General features: G+C 42.8%; 1 protein-coding gene across 3 annotated transcripts in view; it reads right to left on the reverse strand.

The window, feature by feature from the left end:
* LOC144753177 (mucin-5B-like) overlaps window positions 1-20,238 on the reverse strand; it is a 404,695-nt gene that overhangs the window by 95,133 nt on the left and 289,324 nt on the right. For all 3 annotated transcript variants that reach the window (XM_078640943.1, XM_078640942.1, XM_078640944.1), the window contains 2 exons: window positions 9,901-10,069; window positions 494-597 (listed from right to left, as the gene is read on the reverse strand). In XM_078640943.1, coding sequence (XP_078497069.1) covers window positions 494-597; window positions 9,901-10,069 — 273 coding nt within the window. The remainder of the gene's footprint in view (window positions 1-493; window positions 598-9,900; window positions 10,070-20,238) is intronic.

Here is a 20,238-nt window from a genome sequence, read left to right on the forward strand (position 1 = left end):
TTCATGTTCAAATTCAAGTTGAATATTTATATTTGCTTAAATATTTCATATTAAAAACAATGGGCACACTGAGTTAATCAGAACACTGAAATAAACCACCTCAATTCAAAAAGCAAGAGTCTGTAAGAACAGATAAAATCCTCTTCAAAATGCAATTTCACAACTTTGCTTTCTGAGAACTCAGCAAACAAAATTTGTGTTACCAAAACTGAACTGAAAAAATGGAACATGTTGTGAACAAATCCTGTTAGATATTCCAGATTTCCACATTGAATACCAATTAGTTATATCTGTTTACAATGTATCTTAATAGTAAGATAGTTTCATTTGTATTGGTAATACTTAATACCTGGCATGGTGTGATATCAATGGACTGTTCAAGAACTAGCACGATTGAGTATATAAAAGTTTTACAATTCTCATCTAACGAGTGTACTGATCTTTAGTTGTCAATTGAGGATTTTATTAAAGGCACAGAGGCCCGGTCTCTCACCTGTACAAAATTGTCCTGAACAGAGGAATTTGACTCTGTAATCATTGCATTGACTACCAGTTTGATCTTTGTTTAGGCAGATGAGTCCAACTGAAGCATTTAACCTGAAAGTGAAGACAGTAAAAACACAAAAGTTAGGATTGAGGTATAGATAAATGGTTGGTGTACATTGGCAGCAGTTGTATGTCACTGAAAAGAGGTACCGCCTACCATTAGATCATGAAGGTAAGCATATGTTCCTATTGTTTATGCTAGATCTATTTACCTAGGCAATGTGTGGTACTAGATGTAGTGAATGCAATATTTTGGTCATGTGATTTATCACATGCAATATAGTAACCTCCAACTGTGGTGTCACATGAAATTATTAAGCAAATGTACTAATCCAGAGGAACTGGTTAATCTCCCAGTAGAATATTTGTTAGAAATTTGAAAGAATGCAAGTTGTGACACCCAATACATCTATTCATGAATGTATAAAATACATGTTGTGCATGTGTGTCTTCTATTCCCTTCCTGTCCCTCCTCTGTTACACTGCTCTTAAGATCAATACATATAGCAGTGTGAATCAAATGGAAAGATTTCACTCCCTTTTATAGTAAGGTAGATTCAAATTCAGTACCTTAAGAGTTTAGAGCGTTAGGAATAAAAAACATAACATTAAAATGTAATCAGAGGGAAAGTAAGTGCATTTTAAATCATACAGATATTATCTTTAAGAAAGAACAAACATATATTTACAATTTCAAGTAATTATCATGAGATGGACATAGCAGGCCTCAGAGGGGTTTTAATTGTGTTTAGTCTTTCATTGTGTAGGAAAGGTAGCAAGCACAGTTTCCTATGGTTGGTACAAGCAGCACCAGAAGCACAATCAATACATTCTCTCTATTTTTTGTTATGCTCAACAATGACCCCTCATTTACCAATACTGGTGCTTTCGCCAAGAGAAACTTCACAACAGCTCTCCTGAAGTGACTATGGTGGAGCTCTTTCAAAAGGCAATGCCACTGGTGTATTAACCGCATGCGAGCGGCGGCTTTTTTCGCGCTGTGCGGCTTTTTTTAAAAAGCTGCGTTACATGACGAGCTGAGTTCCTCATGAGCATGCGAGCGGCGCAACTCATGACGAGCTCAGCTCGTCATGAGCGTGGAAGGGGTTAAAGCTGTGCTTTCAATTGCTATTAGTCTCATTTTACTCCTACATAAGTTCAATTAATTGAGAAACATTTTGCATGAATAAAGTTTGTTACTGCAAACTTTGATGTAGAAAAACACATTAAAATCTCAACATTAAGTTGACCTATTCAACCATAAATGATGTAAATAACAAATGCACTGCTATTGACCTCACAAATATTATTACAGATGTAATCACAGATTACATAAATGGTGAAAACACACATCATTTTACCAATGATATCATTGATAACATAACAATAGTGACAGAGAATTTCTCTTTTCCACAGCAATATTTGATAGGAGCTCATTTTTATATACATCTCTTACGATACCTCTAGCTGTTAAAAGTCTCACCGCAGACCTCCAACTACAAATATGTATTGCTAGAAAGTGGAATTTCAGCAGCCTTTATTTTGAAGAAACAAATGACACTACATAATATACAAGCCATCATGTTTAACCCAAGTAGTCTTTTGGTCCTTTTCACATAAAATAGATGTCATCAATTGGCATCAGTCCTGCTGCAGTGCATTGTGATTGATACACTTCAATTCACTCACAATTTAGTTTACTCCGATTTCATTTGCATTAGCAGTCAACAACTTACTCAGTCAGTACTGGAAATCTCCTGACAAATGTTTCATATTTTGTTCCATTCTTCAGAGAAGATCATTCATTACATTTGAGGGTACTTACATGCTGCTTATATACTGCTGCAGTAAAATACCAAAGGAAGCATAGTGCATCCCACCCGCTTCAACAACCAACTGACTTTCCCTAAAAGGAGCCCTTGATAACATTTATCTGCTAACAATGATGAAATTCACTCCTTTGCATGTTGCACCAGTTCTCCACAAAGTAGTATGGCAGATGCAGATGCAGTTTAACGTACTGACAATTCAGTTGGAGCCACTTACGCTGTCCCCCATTGAGTGAACCTCTATTTGCACTATTGTGATAAAAAACCTTACTGCTGCTGCTTACTCAGCCAACACTGATTACTGTCTTGAAATCTTACCAATTTGCATTAGATGGGTGTGTGCCAGTCAGTAAAATATATATACCTGTGTGTGTGTGTGTGTGTGTGTGTGTGTGTGTCTGTGTGTCTGTGTGTGTGCGCGCATATATTCACTGAAAACACCAAAGGTTAAAGTGGCGTGTTATAGTTAGGTATGGAAATATTATTTTACTTTGCATTAGTTACTTTACATTACTTAGAAATTCACTGAAAAAAACAAAGGTTAGAGGGACGTTATAGTTAGATGAAAATGTCAGGTAAAACATATCGTTTTAGACTAACAAAACCACTGAAATTCACCAGTTATAGCTCAAGTAACTATAACTTGTGCCCTAAAGTAACTATAACTTGTGCCCTAAAGTACCTATAACTCGTGTCCTTGCATGCACAGTGTTGTTTTCAATGATGCCATTTCAGAGGCTGCTCCCTTACACACACTGGGAGTTATGCTGCACACCCCACTGCTCTAGCGAGCTCTCACTTGTTTTTAAAAAAAGACTTGTTTCGCTTTTTATAAAAATTTTCATTTCTTCATTGTAAATGTACCATTTGTAGCGCGCTTGCTGCTCTTACTTGTGGGGACATTGGGGGCATTTTAGAGCCGTTTTAGGGCTCCTGTTTTACCTTCGGGCTGCCGACTAGCGCCACCTGCTGCAACCGCCATCTTGGGTAGGCTTTTGGACTGTTAGCGGTCTAGTGCGAGGGCGTTTCCTGCCCCTCGCGCTATAAATTGGGTTGACTAGTTTGCCCGCGTTGTTTACACAGGCTGCTCCCTTACACACACTGGGAGTTATGCTGCACACCCCACTGCTCTAGCGAGCTCTCACTTGTTTTTAAAAAAAGACTTGTTTCGCTTTTTATAAAAATTTTCATTTCTTCATTGTAAATGTACCATTTGTAGCGCGCTTGCTGCTCTTACTTGTGGGGACATTGGGGGCATTTTAGAGCCGTTTTAGGGCTCCTGTTTTACCGTCGGGCTGCCGACTAGCGCCACCTGCTGCAACCGCCATCTTGGGTAGGCTTTTGGACTGTTAGCGGTCTAGTGCGAGGGCGTTTCCTGCACCTCGCGCTTCATAAATGGCGGTTCTTTGTCGCCCGCGCAGCGGGCGGGCGCAGCGGGCGCGCCGATGGCGTCCGGGCCAGGACGGACCCAGGGCCAGAGACCCTGTCTGTGGCGGATGACACTTTCACCACATATACGAAATAGGATTTACTCCTTCTACAGCCGTCAAACCCGCGAAACTGCCATCACGGAGTCAGATCCGATGTTCTTTTCACGCCATGTGATTATTGTCCTTCCTGGGACCAGGCTGGTGGAAACAAGGTACCTATCAAAGAGCCCCTTAGGTTGGGACTCCTGAATTGTAGGTCCCTGCCTAAACACTCTTTACAAATTCTACACTTGATTCAAGACAACAACCTAGATATCTTGTTTCTGACCAAAACCTGGACATCGGCCTGCTCAGACTTTGACCTTGTCAATGCCCTCCCATTCGGCTTTTTTATTCAGTCCCTCCATAGACCGCTAGGAAAAGGAGGTGGCTTAGCCATAATCCACAGGGAGAAGTTGTCTTGTAGAATAGACAAGGGGCCCATTCAAGACGCAGAAAGCTGCTATTTTCGGATTCAGCTGTCGCCGATTCATTCCTTATCGGGACTTCTGGTCTATCGCCCCCCGGGGACGATAAAACAGTTTTCCACCTCCATTCTGGACCATGTTCCCGTTTTAGCTGCATCCTCTCCTAATTTTGTTTTATTGGGGGATTTGAACCTTCATTTCGACCTGCAGGAGGAGAAAATAGCCTCTGACCTTAGATCTGAACTCATGACAGCCAACCTCAGGTTACATAATCTGGAACCCACACATGTGAAGGGCCATTTGTTGGATTGCGTGTTTTCTAATATCTCGCACCTTCAGACAAGCTCTCCCCTCCCCATGCCCTGGTCTGACCACTTTCTGGTGCCGTTTGAACTGAACTTCACTATGGACCCTTTATCTCCTCTAGGTCCTAGGGCACCACGCACCTACAAGAGAATTTGGTCTCAATTATCTGCCGAGAATCTCTCCCGTACCCTTGAACAATCAGTTCCCCCATCCGGCGGTGATCCTTTGGTAGCCTATGTCGCATTCCATGATTGGCTCTGCCAAGCATTAGATACTGTTCTACCTCTTAAAGCCACTTCAAACAAAAGGAGTGGCCCTAAGTCCTCTTGGTACACCCCTGAATTGGGATGTATGAGAAAGATATGTAAAAAACTGGAGCGGGAATGGCGGAAGAACTGGGCGGCTAACAATAAAGATAACTATCGTGAAGCGATGAGAGCATATAAGGCGGCCCGCAACTTGACCAAAGCCGCCTATTTTGAGGAAAGAATAAGAATGGCAGGTAACTCTTCTAGAGAAACATATCAGATCCTTAAAGAGCTTCTCACTGTCCCCACTCCCCCGGTAACCCAAGAGGTTAACTCTGATAAATGCAATCTACTGGCTCAGTTTTTTGACACCAAAATGCAGAACATCTTAGCCAGTCTTCCTCCGAGTACCGGGAGAATTGACAAAGCAGTCCTGGAGGCCGCTTCGGATGAGAAGGTGTTTGACAGCTTTTCCCCCATCTCAAGGGAGGCCTTCTGTGTGGAGCTCTCAACTCTGAAGAGTGGTTCCCCTTTGGACCCCATGCCCATTCGGATCCTCAAACAATTCACGAATATCATTGCAGGCCCAGCAATCGATCTTTTGAATGCCTCATTCACCTATGGCATAGTACCACCCAGCTGGAAGCAAGCCATTGTCAAGGCCCTTTTGAAAAAACCAGGCCTTGACCCGGCTGATCTGGCTAACTATCGCCCTATCTCGCTCCTGCCTGGGCTAAATAAGATCGCCGAGAAGTTTGCCAACCTCCAGTTCTCGCACTTCTTGGAAGCCAACGATCTACTAGGTCGGACGCAGACGGGCTTTCGTCCAGGCCAGGGAACCGACTCGGCCCTGATCTCGATGGTGGAGGAAGGCAGATGCATCTTGGATTCGGGAGGATCCGCTGCGGTGGTCCTCCTGGATCTAAGCGCTGCATTTGACACGGTTGATCATAATATTCTGATCCACCGTTTGGGGAAGATTGGAGTGAGAGGATCTGCCCTTAAATGGCTCACGTCGTACTTGAGTGACCGGACATATCAGGTCTGCGAAGGCAATTTCAGATCTTTGCCTACCCCCCTTCAGTGCGGAGTACTGCAGGGCTCTTCATTGAGCCCTACGCTCTTTAACGTCTATATGGCCCCACTGGAGGCGGTGGTTTCACCCTTCGGGGTGAAAATCGCAACCTATGCAGACGACACCCAACTGATCGTCCCTTTTGGAAAGCCAGGGGGAAAAGTTTGCATCATGTTTAATTAACATCATGTCATGGATGTCGGATTCCCGGCTTAAACTAAATGGGACTAAAACGGAGCTGATGCTCCTTGGCAACCTGTGTACGACACTTCCTAAATCCATGTGGCCGGCCAGTCTAGGTGCCCCCCCAGCTCCCAAAGAAGCAATAAAAAGTCTCGGGGTTTGGCTGGAACCTGAGCTGTCAATGAGTACTCAAGCTAAACGAGTGGCAGGGACCTGCTACGGATTGCTCCGGTCGGTGCGGAAGATCCTCCCGCTTCTCCCTGAAAATTCCCGGAAACTACTGGTGCAAGGATTAGTTATATCAAGGCTGGATTATAGCAATGCCCTATTCCTTGCTTCACCAGAATCCACTTTGAATGTGCTCCAAAGAGCTCAGAATGCGGCAGCACGAATGCTCACTGGTACTGCCAAAAGATCCTCAGCCAAGCCTGCACTTAAGGCCTTGCATTGGCTTCCAATCCGAGCTCGCATAAAATTCAAATCCCTCTGCATTGTGTTTAAAGCTTTGCAAGGATCGGGCCCTCCAATTCTTAGGGACTTGGTTCGCCCTCATAAACCAATGCGAGCCCTTCGCTCTAATGACGGTAATTTTGTGGTGATACCCAGAGCAAAAAAGGTGAGGTCCGGCGGCCGCCGGTTCTCCATTAACGCAGGCCAATTATGGAATGCTCTACCGCTGGCACTGCGGAAAGAACCTAACCTAGCGAGATTCCGCAAAGCATTGAAGACTCACCTTTTCCCCCTGTAGGCTTTCTCCTCAGTTACATTTGGTGGTGGTCCTGTGTTTTCGTTTTAGCGCTGGGACGCTCGAGGGCAGCCATGCGCTTTATAAATTCCTTTTCATTTTCATTTCATTTCATTCATTTCATTTTCATTTCATTTCATTTCATTTTCATTTCATTCAGATGCTGCTGTGATTTTTATCAATGATGTCATTGGTTTACTAACAACTGTTTCCATTTGACGAATCTTCAAGACACTTCCCCAAAAAAGTCTCATCCACCTCAGCTCCTGCCTGGAAAGTTTTGGGGTGATCCATCAAGTGGGCCAAGAAAAAGAGGGGGCACCAAAAAGGGTTTTCCCCATCCATTTTTCCATAGGAAAATTGAACAGCGATGCAGCAAAAAATGCTCAAAAGAATTAAACCAAATTTGTCAGAAAGCTAGATCTTGGTCCAGAAAGTGAGCTTTTCGTAACCTGGTGTAAATCTGTTCAATACGTTTGAGAACTTAAGGCTATTATTTATTTATTTATTTATTTTTACAATTTATAAAGCGCAACTTATACACCGCAGAGAGTCCTTGTCCAATAAAAAAGTAAAATAAAACATATAGAGGGACATTGTACAAATACCCTTCCCCCTTACGCCTGGTTAGGGTCCCAGAGATACTCCACAAGGCACTATGGATCTACGAAGTATCTGCAGCGCTGATTAAAACAAAATATGATGATCTGGTGCATTGTCACTTTTTGAAGGTGGGTGTGCAGGCCCCCTCCCCGAGCCTTCGTGAGACCCCAGAGGCCTCATTCCTCAGGGCCGGTATTTATATAACAGGGTGGGCTGTGCACGGACCTGCCCCCTAGCCTCATAGAGGCCCTGGGAGCCCCATTACCGGGGGCTGATAGAGTAATTTTGCAAGCCTGCATGAGGCCCTGGGGACACCATCCCCTTGCACCGGTATTTGGAAAATTGGGTGGTGGGTCTGCGACCCCCCTCCACAAGCCTCTAAGAGGCCAAAGTGAGTAGGCCCCTTGGTCTGCCTATGTCTAGTGGTAGATACTGCTCGTGGATGTGTTTTAAAGCCCGTATGGAATAATTTAGGCATGACAAAAAGCGGTTAGCTGCTGCAATTTAAATGTTTACAGAGATTTGCAGTGAGTCATATTGTTACTGACACAGAAAATTAACTTTAGTACCATTGCCATCCAGCTGTGTTTGTGATTAATATATTTTCTAGATTTTTCTTTTTTTATAGGACTGACCAATGGTGCTTTTATTTATTTTATTTGTTGTACTGTGCATTGTTTGTAATGATATTAACTTATTAAACAATTATTTTAGCAAGCGTAGCTATAAAACATAGCCATTAATTCACCCCACCACCCTCAGAATGACCATCCTTTCACCTCCCCATATATAGAGTGGGAAGCCTGTATATGCCTATCACCACTTCTATGAGCACTCTCATTAGCGCAGTCTGCTTTTCTCTGGGATCTCAGGTCTGTAGAGAGCTGTTGCTGATGGGGAATATGGAGGGTGGTAGCTTCACAGTGGTTAATTTGTAAAACAATAAGTGTCGGGGCTCTTGTCAGGAGGCAGCTTGCACCAGCCCATTTCCCCTGTTAGCTCTGCCTAAAACAGACACAACCACTAACCATGAGAGTGGGGTGAGGAGGTGACGTAATGGCCAGAGCTGCTGACTTCGGTGCTGGGGATCCAGGTTCGAGTCTCGGTATGAGCTCATCATCCTGTGATTCTGAAACACTCAATTTCCCCCATTTAAATGAACGTGTCCTTAACTGGTGGTCATGAAAAGTGCTGGTGTTGATGATTAGGTGCTAGTGTGGAGAACTGGAAACCACTGGCTCAAATTAAGCACTGTGGCTGCAGGAGCACCAACCTCATTCCCAAGCATTCACGACTCGGCTAGGTGGAGGCTGATTGTCACCACATAAAGCAGAGACTTCAGGGCCCCTTGTTTCAGTGCTGTAACATTAGAGCAGTTGCATTGCTCTGACCTCAGATCAGTAAATAAAAGGATTTAAAAACCTGTGTTTATATTAATGGCTTCTCTTCAAAGCCACACATAGCATGCTGAATTATATTAGTTAGTACAACATTTCAGTGTAGGCCCAGCCTTCCTGAGTTCATCCCTAACTCCAACTAAGATACTCTATATGATCTCTCGCGAACCTGTCATCCAGCATCTTTTCTTACAGTATTCATCAGTGTACATGTTATAGTTAAGAGCAAGTACATTCATGTATATGATTATAAAACATGTATCTGTATGTAATATATAACAATTATTAACGCTTTTTCAGAAGTGCTGGATCCTACATGGGTCCAAAAAACTATTAGACTGCACTGTGAACTCCTAGAGGCTGAGTACCCATGCATCACAAAACAATAAAAGGTTACTCAGATCCTATAAACTAATGATCTTCTGCAGTCTTAAATACTCATGTGCAACAGGGAGGTGCTGTAAAGAAAAAATTGAACTTTCTCCTACCTGTGTCCAAAGTTATCGTCAACAGGTCTGTATTGAAGTTGGCACCAGCATGTGCTCCAGAAGTGGCTATGTGGATACTATTTATTCCACAGAGCTTTTTCAAGATCTTCTGGAATGCACTTGGGAAGAAATGTGTTCCGTGCCTGAGTTTGGTGGTACCTCATTTGACCTGTCTCAAGTAAGTCATGGAGTCAACGGGTAGGATAATAGCCGTTGACACAGAATCATGAGAATGCCACGGTTGGCAGAAGTGAGATTCCACACCCTTTGCCCCCAGATATTACAGTAGTGTCCCATTTTCCCATATTTACCCCTCAACAGTGCCTTATTGACTACTGAGGAACTAATGACAGAACAGGGTGTGGCAACTACAGATATTATCCTGAGCTCTTGACGTGTGCGTACTTTATGTTGCTGCCTATGCCAGTGAGCAGGCGTATCAAGGTAAGGGCATGATAGACCAAATGGCAAGCAATGGATACACACTATACCCACTGGGTACCCCCATTTGAGTTGCACGTAAGTAGCATTGTGCACATAACCTGGTAAATTCACTGTCTGTTTTATGTCTGGGATCACTTACTGAACGTTGTTTTTCGCCTCTGCTGCAGACAGACCTTTGGTATTCTCAGCTGCAATCCCAATTGGATTAGAGCAGATTAATCCAGGAAACTTCGCTCTTAGTTCACTCAGAAGCTCACTTTCGCCGTTAATGTTGGGTCGATTCTCATCAAACCACCTAGTCCAACAGGCTATTAGAAAAAAAGATAGATGTAAATAAACAGACCATATTTGAAGGGCTTGATTTTTTAACCTGTGCTACACAATGTCTAACTTCCTAATGTCAATGTTCTCAACAATATAGTAAGTCAATCCATTTAACAAAAGATCCCAGCCCTAAATTCAGAGGGTGAATATCACAGCTCTGCAAATCCTTGGTTTGTCCACACTGCAGACAAAGGGAGGGTTTGAAGCAAGGTATGGATCACTTAATTGCGGTTTGAATCTTCTTTTCAGTCTGTAATGATTTTTATCATTATTCTTATAATTTGTTTTAGATTAATGGAATTCTTTTCATCAGTAGACATTGCATTTTTGGACCCGGGCACAATTTTCTGTGCAAACATTTTGCGGAAATCCGAGGGGGAGTGATGGTGGTGGGGGCAGCCGCAGCAGATAAGAGCGGTAGGGCCGGCTGGGGGGGATTTTGAGAGACAACCACGAGGGTAAATTAATTATGTATTTAATTTTCCCTTGTGGTCGTCTCTCGGAATCCCCCCCAGCTGGCCCCACCGCTCTTACATGCAGTGGCCGCGGCTGGTGGGGGGCATTGCATTTCATTTAAATTGGGACATAGTACCAAAATCTGCACATCTCGTGTTTGGTCAATACTAATTTGCCCAGCCTTAAGGAAAAGAAGCACTGGATTATCAAACAGGGTCATATTTTTTGCTGCATTGCAACTTTTTAAGCTTAGCTACAACTCACTCGATGTTTCTTTAAATAATTGCTCATTTCAAAGATGTTAAGTTCATTTTATGACATTTTACATCACTGTGTTGCCAATAACGTATAATGACATTACAAGTGGGTTTGAAACACACAAAGAATTATTACAAACCTTCGGCCTACCCATATTAAAGGTCATCTTTTGGACCCCACCTTTTCGAATATCCCCAAACTAGTTGCAGATGAGCCCCTTCCTATCCCCTGGTCAGATCATTATTTAATCCCCTTCAAGTACCAAATCTACACCGAACCCCAAGGCAGACCCCCTCCTCAGGCCCTATCCCGCCCATGGGCGAAATTAGATATAGAAGCCTGGACACACCAACTTGAAGCCACTATGCCAGTCCTCAAATCAGATCCCACCCTAGCGGATCAGCAGCTTCATACCTGGATCGAAAAACCTCTAGACTCAGTCCTGCCAAATAAACCTCTCCCCAATAAAAAGGGATCATTAAAATACCCCTGGTTCACACCAGAGCTGCGCGAACTAAGGAAACAATGTAAAAAGCTTGAACGCTTATGGAGGAAGGACTGGGCCGCTAAGAGCAAAGGAGAATACAAAGCGGCCATGAAGCTGTATAAAACCAGCATAAAAAATACCCAAGCCGCCTTCTTTGAAGGAAAAATTCAAGCCGCGGCTAACTCCTCTAGGGAAACTTACCATATCATCAGATCGCTGATGAAAGTTCCAGACCCACAACCAACCGCTGATCCCTCAGGTCTAAGATGCAGTCAGCTAACGGAGTTTTTCTCCTCCAAGATTCTTACCATCTTAAAAACTCTTCCGATTCCCAACATTCCTCTAGATCCCCCTTCCCCTCTCTCGGCACCTGATACTCCCTGTCTGGACTTATTTTCCCAGCTAACTAAGGAGACGTTTCTTATGACTCTAAATTCAATCAAGAGTGGAGCACCGACAGATCCAGCACCCATTAATAAATTAAAACTGGTAACCCCCACGGTGACCCCCCTCTTCATCAACTTAATAAACTCCTCCCTTAGCCAAGGCATTGTCCCCCCAACTGGAAAAGGGCCACTATCAGAGCATTATTAAAAAAATCCCATCTTGACCCCTCAGATCTGGCCAACTACAGACCAATCTCACTCTTACCTGGAATTAGTAAGGTGGCTGAAAAATTTGTTAATCATCAACTCTCTACCTTTCTGGAGTCCAATGGCCTCCTGCGCCTCTCCCAGACAGGATTCAGACCAGGGCAGGGCACGGACACCGCCCTCATAGCAGTGGTCGAAGAAGCGAGAACCATCTCAGAAGCAGGGGGATCAGTGGCAGTGATCCTCCTGGACCTTAGCGCCGCTTTCGACACGGTGGACCATGCCATCCTTGTCCACCGGCTAAGTAGGGCTGGAGTGACTGGCCCCGCCCTGGCTTGGCTCATATCTTTTTGGGAGCACAGAACCTTTGAAGTAGCTGATGGACATGGTCACTCCAGAGCGTTGCCCCTTCAGTGTGGGGTTCCCCAGGGCTCCTCCCTGAGCCCCACACTTTTTAAAGTGTACATGTCACCCTTGGAAGAAATCGTGACACCCTTCGGTATGAAGGTAGTCATGTACGCTGACGACACCCAACTGGTCGTCTCTTTAAATCTGTCGGCTCAATGCCTGGACAACCTAGCCGCTTGCCTCCAGAACATTTCAAAATGGATGAGTGATTCCCTCCTTAAACTTAACGGGGAGAAAACAGAGATTCTACTACTGGGTGATCCTTCCAAACTCCCCACTAGGTTTGGGTGGCCACCCTGCATGGGAACATCTCCTACTCCGAAAAAAGAAATAAAAAGCCTAGGTATCTGGCTCGACCAGGACCTCAGTTTTAATACGCAAGCCAGGAAAACCGCTGGAACATGCTTTGGCCTCCTGCGCATGGCACGCAAAATCCTCCCCTTGATACCTCCTCAGTTCAGGAAACTTTTCATTCAAGGCCTTATCATCTCAAGATTGGACTACGGAAACGCTTTGTTTCTGGGTGCTCCAAAATTGGTTATTAATAAGCTCCAACATGTCCAGAACGCAGCAGCTAGGCTGCTCACTGGGACAAAGCCTAGATGCTCCGCAAAACCCGCTCTCAATTTGTTACATTGGCTCCCAATCCAAGAAAGAATCATCTTTAAAACCCTCTGCATCTCCCACAAAATCCTTCACGGTAAGGGCCCCCTTATCCTGACTCCCCTCATCAAACCGCACAAAGGCAGTAGGCAGTTGAAATCCAACACCCTCTCCTTGGCTAGCGTCCCTAGAATAAAAAGAGCACGTTCTGGGTGGCGTCTCTTTTCTTACAATGCCCCCAAACTTTGGAACGCCCTACCCCTCAATATCCGGAGGCTATTGAAAACTTGTCTCTTCCCCTGAAACTTCTTGCCCTGGATTTAGCATGATGAGTGTTAGCGCTGGGATGCCCACGGTTAGCTATGCGCTTTAGAAATCTAACTCAAATCAAATCAAATCAAATGTAAGTAGTAAATCTGCACTTGCCGATTTACACCTATTATATGTGTAGATTTACTAGTTTCTGGAATTCACAAACATCCCTAGGAATATGCAAGAAAAGCTGCACCTGGAGTATGTTTCCGTGTGTATTTCTTGAAAGGTCATGTGGCATTCCCAGTAGGATCCTATTCCCAATATGCAGAGTTCTCAATAGCGGAATGTGATCCCCTGTGCAAATGCATTTTTTCCTTTGCAAAGAAAATTATTTTCCCTTCCTCTACATCCCCCATAAGAACTGATCATTTTCATGGTGGAAAGGGGAAGGAGAGGATTTTTTGAATACCAACCAACAGCCACTTATTGTGGGCGTGGACAAACGTCCAAGGTTGAACAAGCCTGTCCACGCCTCCGGAACTTCCACTTTCCCACCACTTAAATGGGATTTATGTGTGTAGAGATCTCCAAACTCATGGCAGAAATCTTTTCACACATAGATGGGTGTCCCTTTGTGAATTCCTGGCAGTCATGAATGAGTATGGTAATTCAGGGTGTAAACAAATGTGTATGACCGAATCTACGCTTCCTCCGATTTTTCCCTGTGATTAGGCCCCTAAAGGAACATTCATACCTGATGTCTCACTGATCGGATTTTCCATTGAACAACTAGATCACTTTTAATCAACTTTTTGGGTATTTCTCTTCCTATGTTGTTTGCTCCTAATACTGTACATTTTACTCTGTCTGAGCTTCTTAGTTCTGTTGAACAAATAACTATCCAGATAGTTGCCCCAAATTTGCCAGGATGCCACAGTGAGAGCATTAAGGACACTTGCAGTAGACTCATCCAGGCACCTAATTGTTTTATCTGTAGATCTAGGTCTCAGAACATTGCCTCCTTTTCTGTTTACCCTCTGGTCCCGTAAGAATGGTTTTCCCCAAAGCAAACACTTTGGCTGCATCCCAGTCTTTAAATACTAGAAATTCATCTGAATTATTACATTAAAATATGCTATTAAAAGATAATATGATACACCTGCTACTTTCTTCTGTACACAATAATGTAAAATGTAAAAAGAATTAGTTCACGTAGAAGAAAATGAGAGCGACCCTTTGCATTGCCCAAGTAACTATCATTTCTCTCTTTTGAATATAGAATGAAAAATCATAGCTCAGCTTATTACCATTGATTATTCATAATCAGGTATTCATGATGACATGCAAAGAAATATATTTTAGGGCTTCCCCTCCAGTAATACCAACAAGTCACTTTATTTAACTTGTGTATGTGTGCATGTATGTATGTGCTGCTATTTAGATTTTGAAAGCCTAGATGTACTTCCAGGATCTTGGGGAGATGATTGGAAAGGGAGAGCATATGAATATACATATTAAAAATATAAATACTGCGGAAACATAGACAAAAAAAATAGACTTCCGAAAAAAAACATACTTCTTCCTTCAAAAGTATCATTGTGCTTCTAAACTCAGTATCAAGAATTCTGCGCCCCCAAACAAGGGTGCGCAGAGGGAGCTGGAAAGCTCAGTTTCAGCTTTTCTCTGACGTGCAGGATTGATGAGGCAAGCCTGAGTTTCACGTAGTTTGAGAATGCCTGTCATATATATATATGCCAGTTGAAAGGTCCCAAATAAATCTGCCTTGCCGACAGCCTGGGGTCCGTGTCTTCATTTCGCCGTTTGTTCGGAGGTGGTGAAGATTGCTGGTGGATATATATATATATCTATATATATATATATATATTATATATATATATATATATATATAGATATATATATATATGACCTACTGGCGGTCGCCAGTAGGTAGTTATAGTTAGGATTGTTTTCCATACGGAAATCGCAACATTCTATTAGGAATAACTTTGGCGCCGGTTGAGGAATCTGCCTGAACTTTTACTTAACTTTGCCTCGCGGCGCTCCGGTCCTTTCCTGAAAGTTTGGGGGGGATTCGTCAAGCGGGGGCCGAGATAAAAGGGGGGTCCCAAAACGTGTTTTCCCCATGTTAATTTCCATAGGGCGGTCGGACTCACTTTTAGCTCGAACGGTTGAATGGATTTTCACCAAACTTGGCAAAATTGTAGGGACTGGTAGCCCGATGTGCCTTTGCTATGTCTCAAGATATGTGCTCCAGAGGATTTTGAGTAATTTATGTTCAAAAAAATGTATATATCTATAGCCGCGCCCCGGTACGCGCACCGGGGAGCGCTCCGGGCGCGCCACGCAACTTGCGCACGGAAAGCTGATTGGCTCTCGGGTGTCTGTAAACATTCGAAACAGTCCGGAGCGGCCGCCATCTTGTGTCTCGGTAGGATCGAGACACAAGAGGTGGTAAAAACAAAGTGGGAAATAATCAAAAGGGGGCGGGGTAGACCCCCCCTGACCCCCTAGGTTTGATGTGGGGGCCATAAAAGGGTCCCTCATATAAAAAAAATTTTTTTAATTTTTCTTCGATTTTCGCGGGGGGAGCGCCCGGTACGCGCACCGGGGAGCGTACCTGGGAGCATACTTTGGTGAAAAATAGTGAAAATAGTAGTGTAAAAAAATCTTTTTGAGTGATTAGAGGTAGGGTAGCTCTGAAAAGAGCTTTTGGGTTCTGTGGCTGTTTTAGGTACCTACAAGTACGTCCCACACACACCCATACGCACACAACCCCACACTCCCACACACCCACTCACTTCCCAGACACACCTCACACACGCACTCCTCCACCCACACCCAAACACCCCACACCTCCACACCGACACCTTACACATCCACACCCACACCCACACATCCCACACACCCACATTCACACACACACCTCACCCCCCCCCCAACACACACGCACGCACACACAGATACCTCACAGACACACCCCACACATCCCACACACACACCTCCCCCCCACACACACACACACCTCACAGACACATCCACACATCCCACACATACACACACATCCTACACACATACCCCCCACACCCACACACCCCCCACACACACCTCACACCCCCACCTACACCCACACACCCCACACACCCACACCCACACACACACCTTACACACCCACATCCCCATCCACACCCACATACCCCACACAACTACACACACCTATACACCTCACCCCCCACCAGACACACACACACACACACACCTCACAGACACACCCCACACATCCCCCACACACACCTCTCCCCCTACACATGGGGAAAACTCAGTGAAACAGTAAAATAATAATGTAAAGTGCTTAAAGGTAGGGTAGCTCTGAATAGAGTTGTTGTGTTATGTGGGTGATTTAAGTACCAACATGTAGGTACCAATGCTGAGTGTTACATTTAATGTACACCGTTTCCTCTGTAGATATCTTGTATGTTGTTACAGAAGTTATTGTGGTATATGGAATCCATATCATAGTCTGTCAGGAAAGCAGAAAGAACATGGAGGCAGGAGATGAAAAAGAGATGTCAAATACACATAGGAGATAATATAGTGGGAGAAAGGAAGTAACTATGAGCAACATTACTATGTAACACAAATAAGTTGCACAGTATACTATAAGTCTCACTTTATATTATAATCATTTTGGTACTATTTCATGAATTACATATAAAAATGAATAATGTCTCAAACAATGTTTGATTATTAAATATAAATGTATTGTTCTGATTGTTTTTCCAAATTTAACAGAACTTCTAACAACACATTGTCGGAAATGTCCTCATTTTCAATCAGCGAATCTACTGCTTCTACACATTGAACTAATTCATAGTCCCGTGATTCATCCATGAAATCTAAGTCTTCATTATCTACAATAAATTTTTCACCGTTGTTCTCCAGAACAATTTTGAAGGAAATATTCTGCTCTCCTTCCATTTTCTTGCTGTAATTTGCATAAAAAATAAATATATCACTAGAGATAGGGCACTGTTGGGTTTAAGTTCAGACAGGTAGTTTTGATTTTTTAACAGTGAAGTTATCTTTGGGCAGTGTATGGTGTCAGGCTGGAAGTAGAAATATAAAATAGTGTATATCATAAAGCCTAAGTAAATTCATAGTTATACAAGACAAGCCTAACTCCATCCATAACTATAACAGAGAAGCCTATCTCAATCTATAACTATTACAGAGGGATAGTATATAACTATCAGAAAATGTTTTCCTAATTAACTTAAAGTGCACAACATACTTCAGTTTTCAAAATAACATCTTACCTTTGAAAAAGAAGTTTAAGTTCTCAGTGAAAATCCTTTTGAAATGTACTTTAGGAAGTAGTAGTCAAAATGGCTGTGTTTCCCTCTCTTTCTTTATATATATTCATGTACATAACCAATCAAATGTCATGAAATAATAGTAGAAAATGAAAGTAACATTTTAATTGGTTGTAAATTCTAACACTTCAGATGTGTTTTTGTCAAGTAATTCACCTCAGGATATTTAGAGAGGGCTACAGGCCAAATGGCTCAATGGAATTGCACCAAATTTGGGAAAATGGTAGGGACTGGTATGTAGTATGGCCTATTCTATATTTGGTGAAAGTGTCTCCAGTGGTTTTTATGTAAATTAACTTTTAAATTTTTTGGGAGCGCTTCCCGGTGCGCGCCCCGGTATGCGACCTGGAAGCGCTAAGGGAGTCCTCCATTTTGTGTTTCGGTAGATTTGAGACAGAAAATGGTGGAGAAACAACATTGGGAATGGGTATAAGGGGGCATGGTAGGCACTCCCTGACCCTCTAGGTTTTCTGAGGGGGTCTTAGGAGGCCCATATAGGTGAAAAAATATATATATTTTTTTCGCGGGGGAGCGCCCGGTACGCGCACCGGGGAGCGTACCGGGGAGCGTACTTTGGTGAAAAATAGTGAAAAAAGTTAGAAAAAGATAATCATTTGGAGTGATCAGAGGTAGGGTAGCCCTGAAAAGAGCTTTTGGGTTCTGTGGCTGATTTAGGTACCTACAAGTAGGTTCCAATGCACAGTCTTATATTCAGGAGGAATATTCTATTCCCCTCATCTGAGAAGTGCACACCATCTGCTCTGTAGATATCTTGCATGTTGTAACGCAAGTTGTTGTTGTATATTGAACCCATTCCATAGTCTCTCATGTAAGCAGAAACAGATTTATTCACATGTTTCCGTGCTTTCTCAAATTGTGGACAAAATTGGTTGGACCACTTCCATTTCTGTCTTTGGCATATATTGGAATATACCAAGGCAGTTTGAGGAAAAAGTGCCATCAATTGATCAAAGGTGTCCTTTAAAAGCATTTCCAGACCTACCCCAGTCAAAGTGCCCAAGTCGTTTCCTCCACAGTGCACAATTAAAAGGTCAGGGTGTGGCAAATGCAAAAAGGTTTTCACCAATGGTATCAATTGGTGACATCTCAATCCTCTCTGGCCAATCCATTTAATGTTCACATTTGGTAAATCAAGGTTGTGAAAATTTCTAGTAGCTGCATACATTTGAGCCCAGTGGATGAAGCTATGTCCAATAATCCAGACAGAATACATGGTGAGAGGAGGTTCTGGTGCAGTCAGGTGAAGTGTGGGAATGAAATGGCAGTTGGAACAATAGGAGTTTGCAAAAAAAAAACTGTGGAGTTTCAGTGCTCTTCAATCACAAGCAATGATTGCTGGATTCAGATAGTTGAAAACTGGAAGTTAGGGTGCATGGTTCTGTTGTGTGAAAGAAGCAATTTGAATGGTTAAGAAAAAGTCATTTAAAGAAAGATTGCAGCGGATAAGCTGGTGTATTGAGAGGTCAAACATCCTTGCTTAGTTCATTTGCAACATTGTAGAATAAACTTTTAACCGTGAGAGCTCACTGAGGAGGGAGTTGCTATGGTAACAGGTAGAAAAGGCTGAGGGGGGAAGGGTGTTGGTTTGAAAATAGAGAGGGAAGAGTTTTGATTGGTTATCATGTGCAATATGTGTGTAGAATTAGAGGTTCTCTGTGCCATTCATGGTTGCAGTGCCTGGAGTACATACCTTTTGCTCTGCTAAAGAAATATTGGTGTGTGTGTCTGACACTGTTCTCAATCTCCTAAAGCATTTGTAAAGGTGAGTAATGATTCATTTAATATACATAGAGACTTGTATACTCTATGGAGAAGATTTGGAAGCAAATTGTGGTTTTTTAATGTTGCTTTGTGTCATGCTTTTGGATAGTGCTTGGTAAAACGTTTTTACTGCATAGAGGAATTGTATTTTGTAAAATTGTGACGTTTCAGTAGTGACATGGAATTCTTGTACATAGGACCTGTGCTGTGTTTCTTAAATGTAATGTCAAAAACGATTTTGGGGAAAAGGAATGGCTTTTTCATTTTTGAGATGGAATAAATAGTGTTTGCATGCTGAAAGAAATAAATTTGACCTTTTCAGAATGATGTTACCTGTGTTAATTCAGTGTAGGAAGCACATTGAGTTTCGTTGCATAGAGGATATGTATTTTGTAAAATTGTGAAGTTTTAGTTGTGACATGGAATGCTTGTACATAGGTGCTGTGCTGTGTTTCTTAAATGTGATGTCAAAAACGATTTTGGGGAAAATGTATGGCTTTTACATTTTTGAGTAGGAATAAATGGTGTCTGCTTGCTTAAAGAAATAAATTGACCTTTTCACAATGATGTTACCTGTGTGAACTCAGTGTAGGAAGCACATTGAGTTTCTTTGCATAGAGGGATTGTATTTTGTAAAATAGTGAGGTTTCAGTAATGACATGGAATGCTTGTACATAGGACCTGTGCTGTGTTTCTTAAATGTGAAGTCAAAAACGATTTTGGGGAAAATGAATGGCTTTTACATTTTTGAGATGGAATAAATAGTGTTTGCATGCTGAAAGACATAAATTTGACCTTTTCAGAATGATGTTACCTGTGTTAACTCAGTGTAGGAAGCACATTGAGTTTCGTTGCATAGAGGAAATGTATTTTGTAAAATTGTGAAGTTTTAGTAGTGACATGGAATGCTTGTATATAGG

Source organism: Lissotriton helveticus, chromosome 5_1, assembly GCF_964261635.1.
Source record: "Lissotriton helveticus chromosome 5_1, aLisHel1.1, whole genome shotgun sequence".
NCBI classification, from domain to species: Eukaryota; Metazoa; Chordata; class Amphibia; order Caudata; family Salamandridae; genus Lissotriton; species Lissotriton helveticus.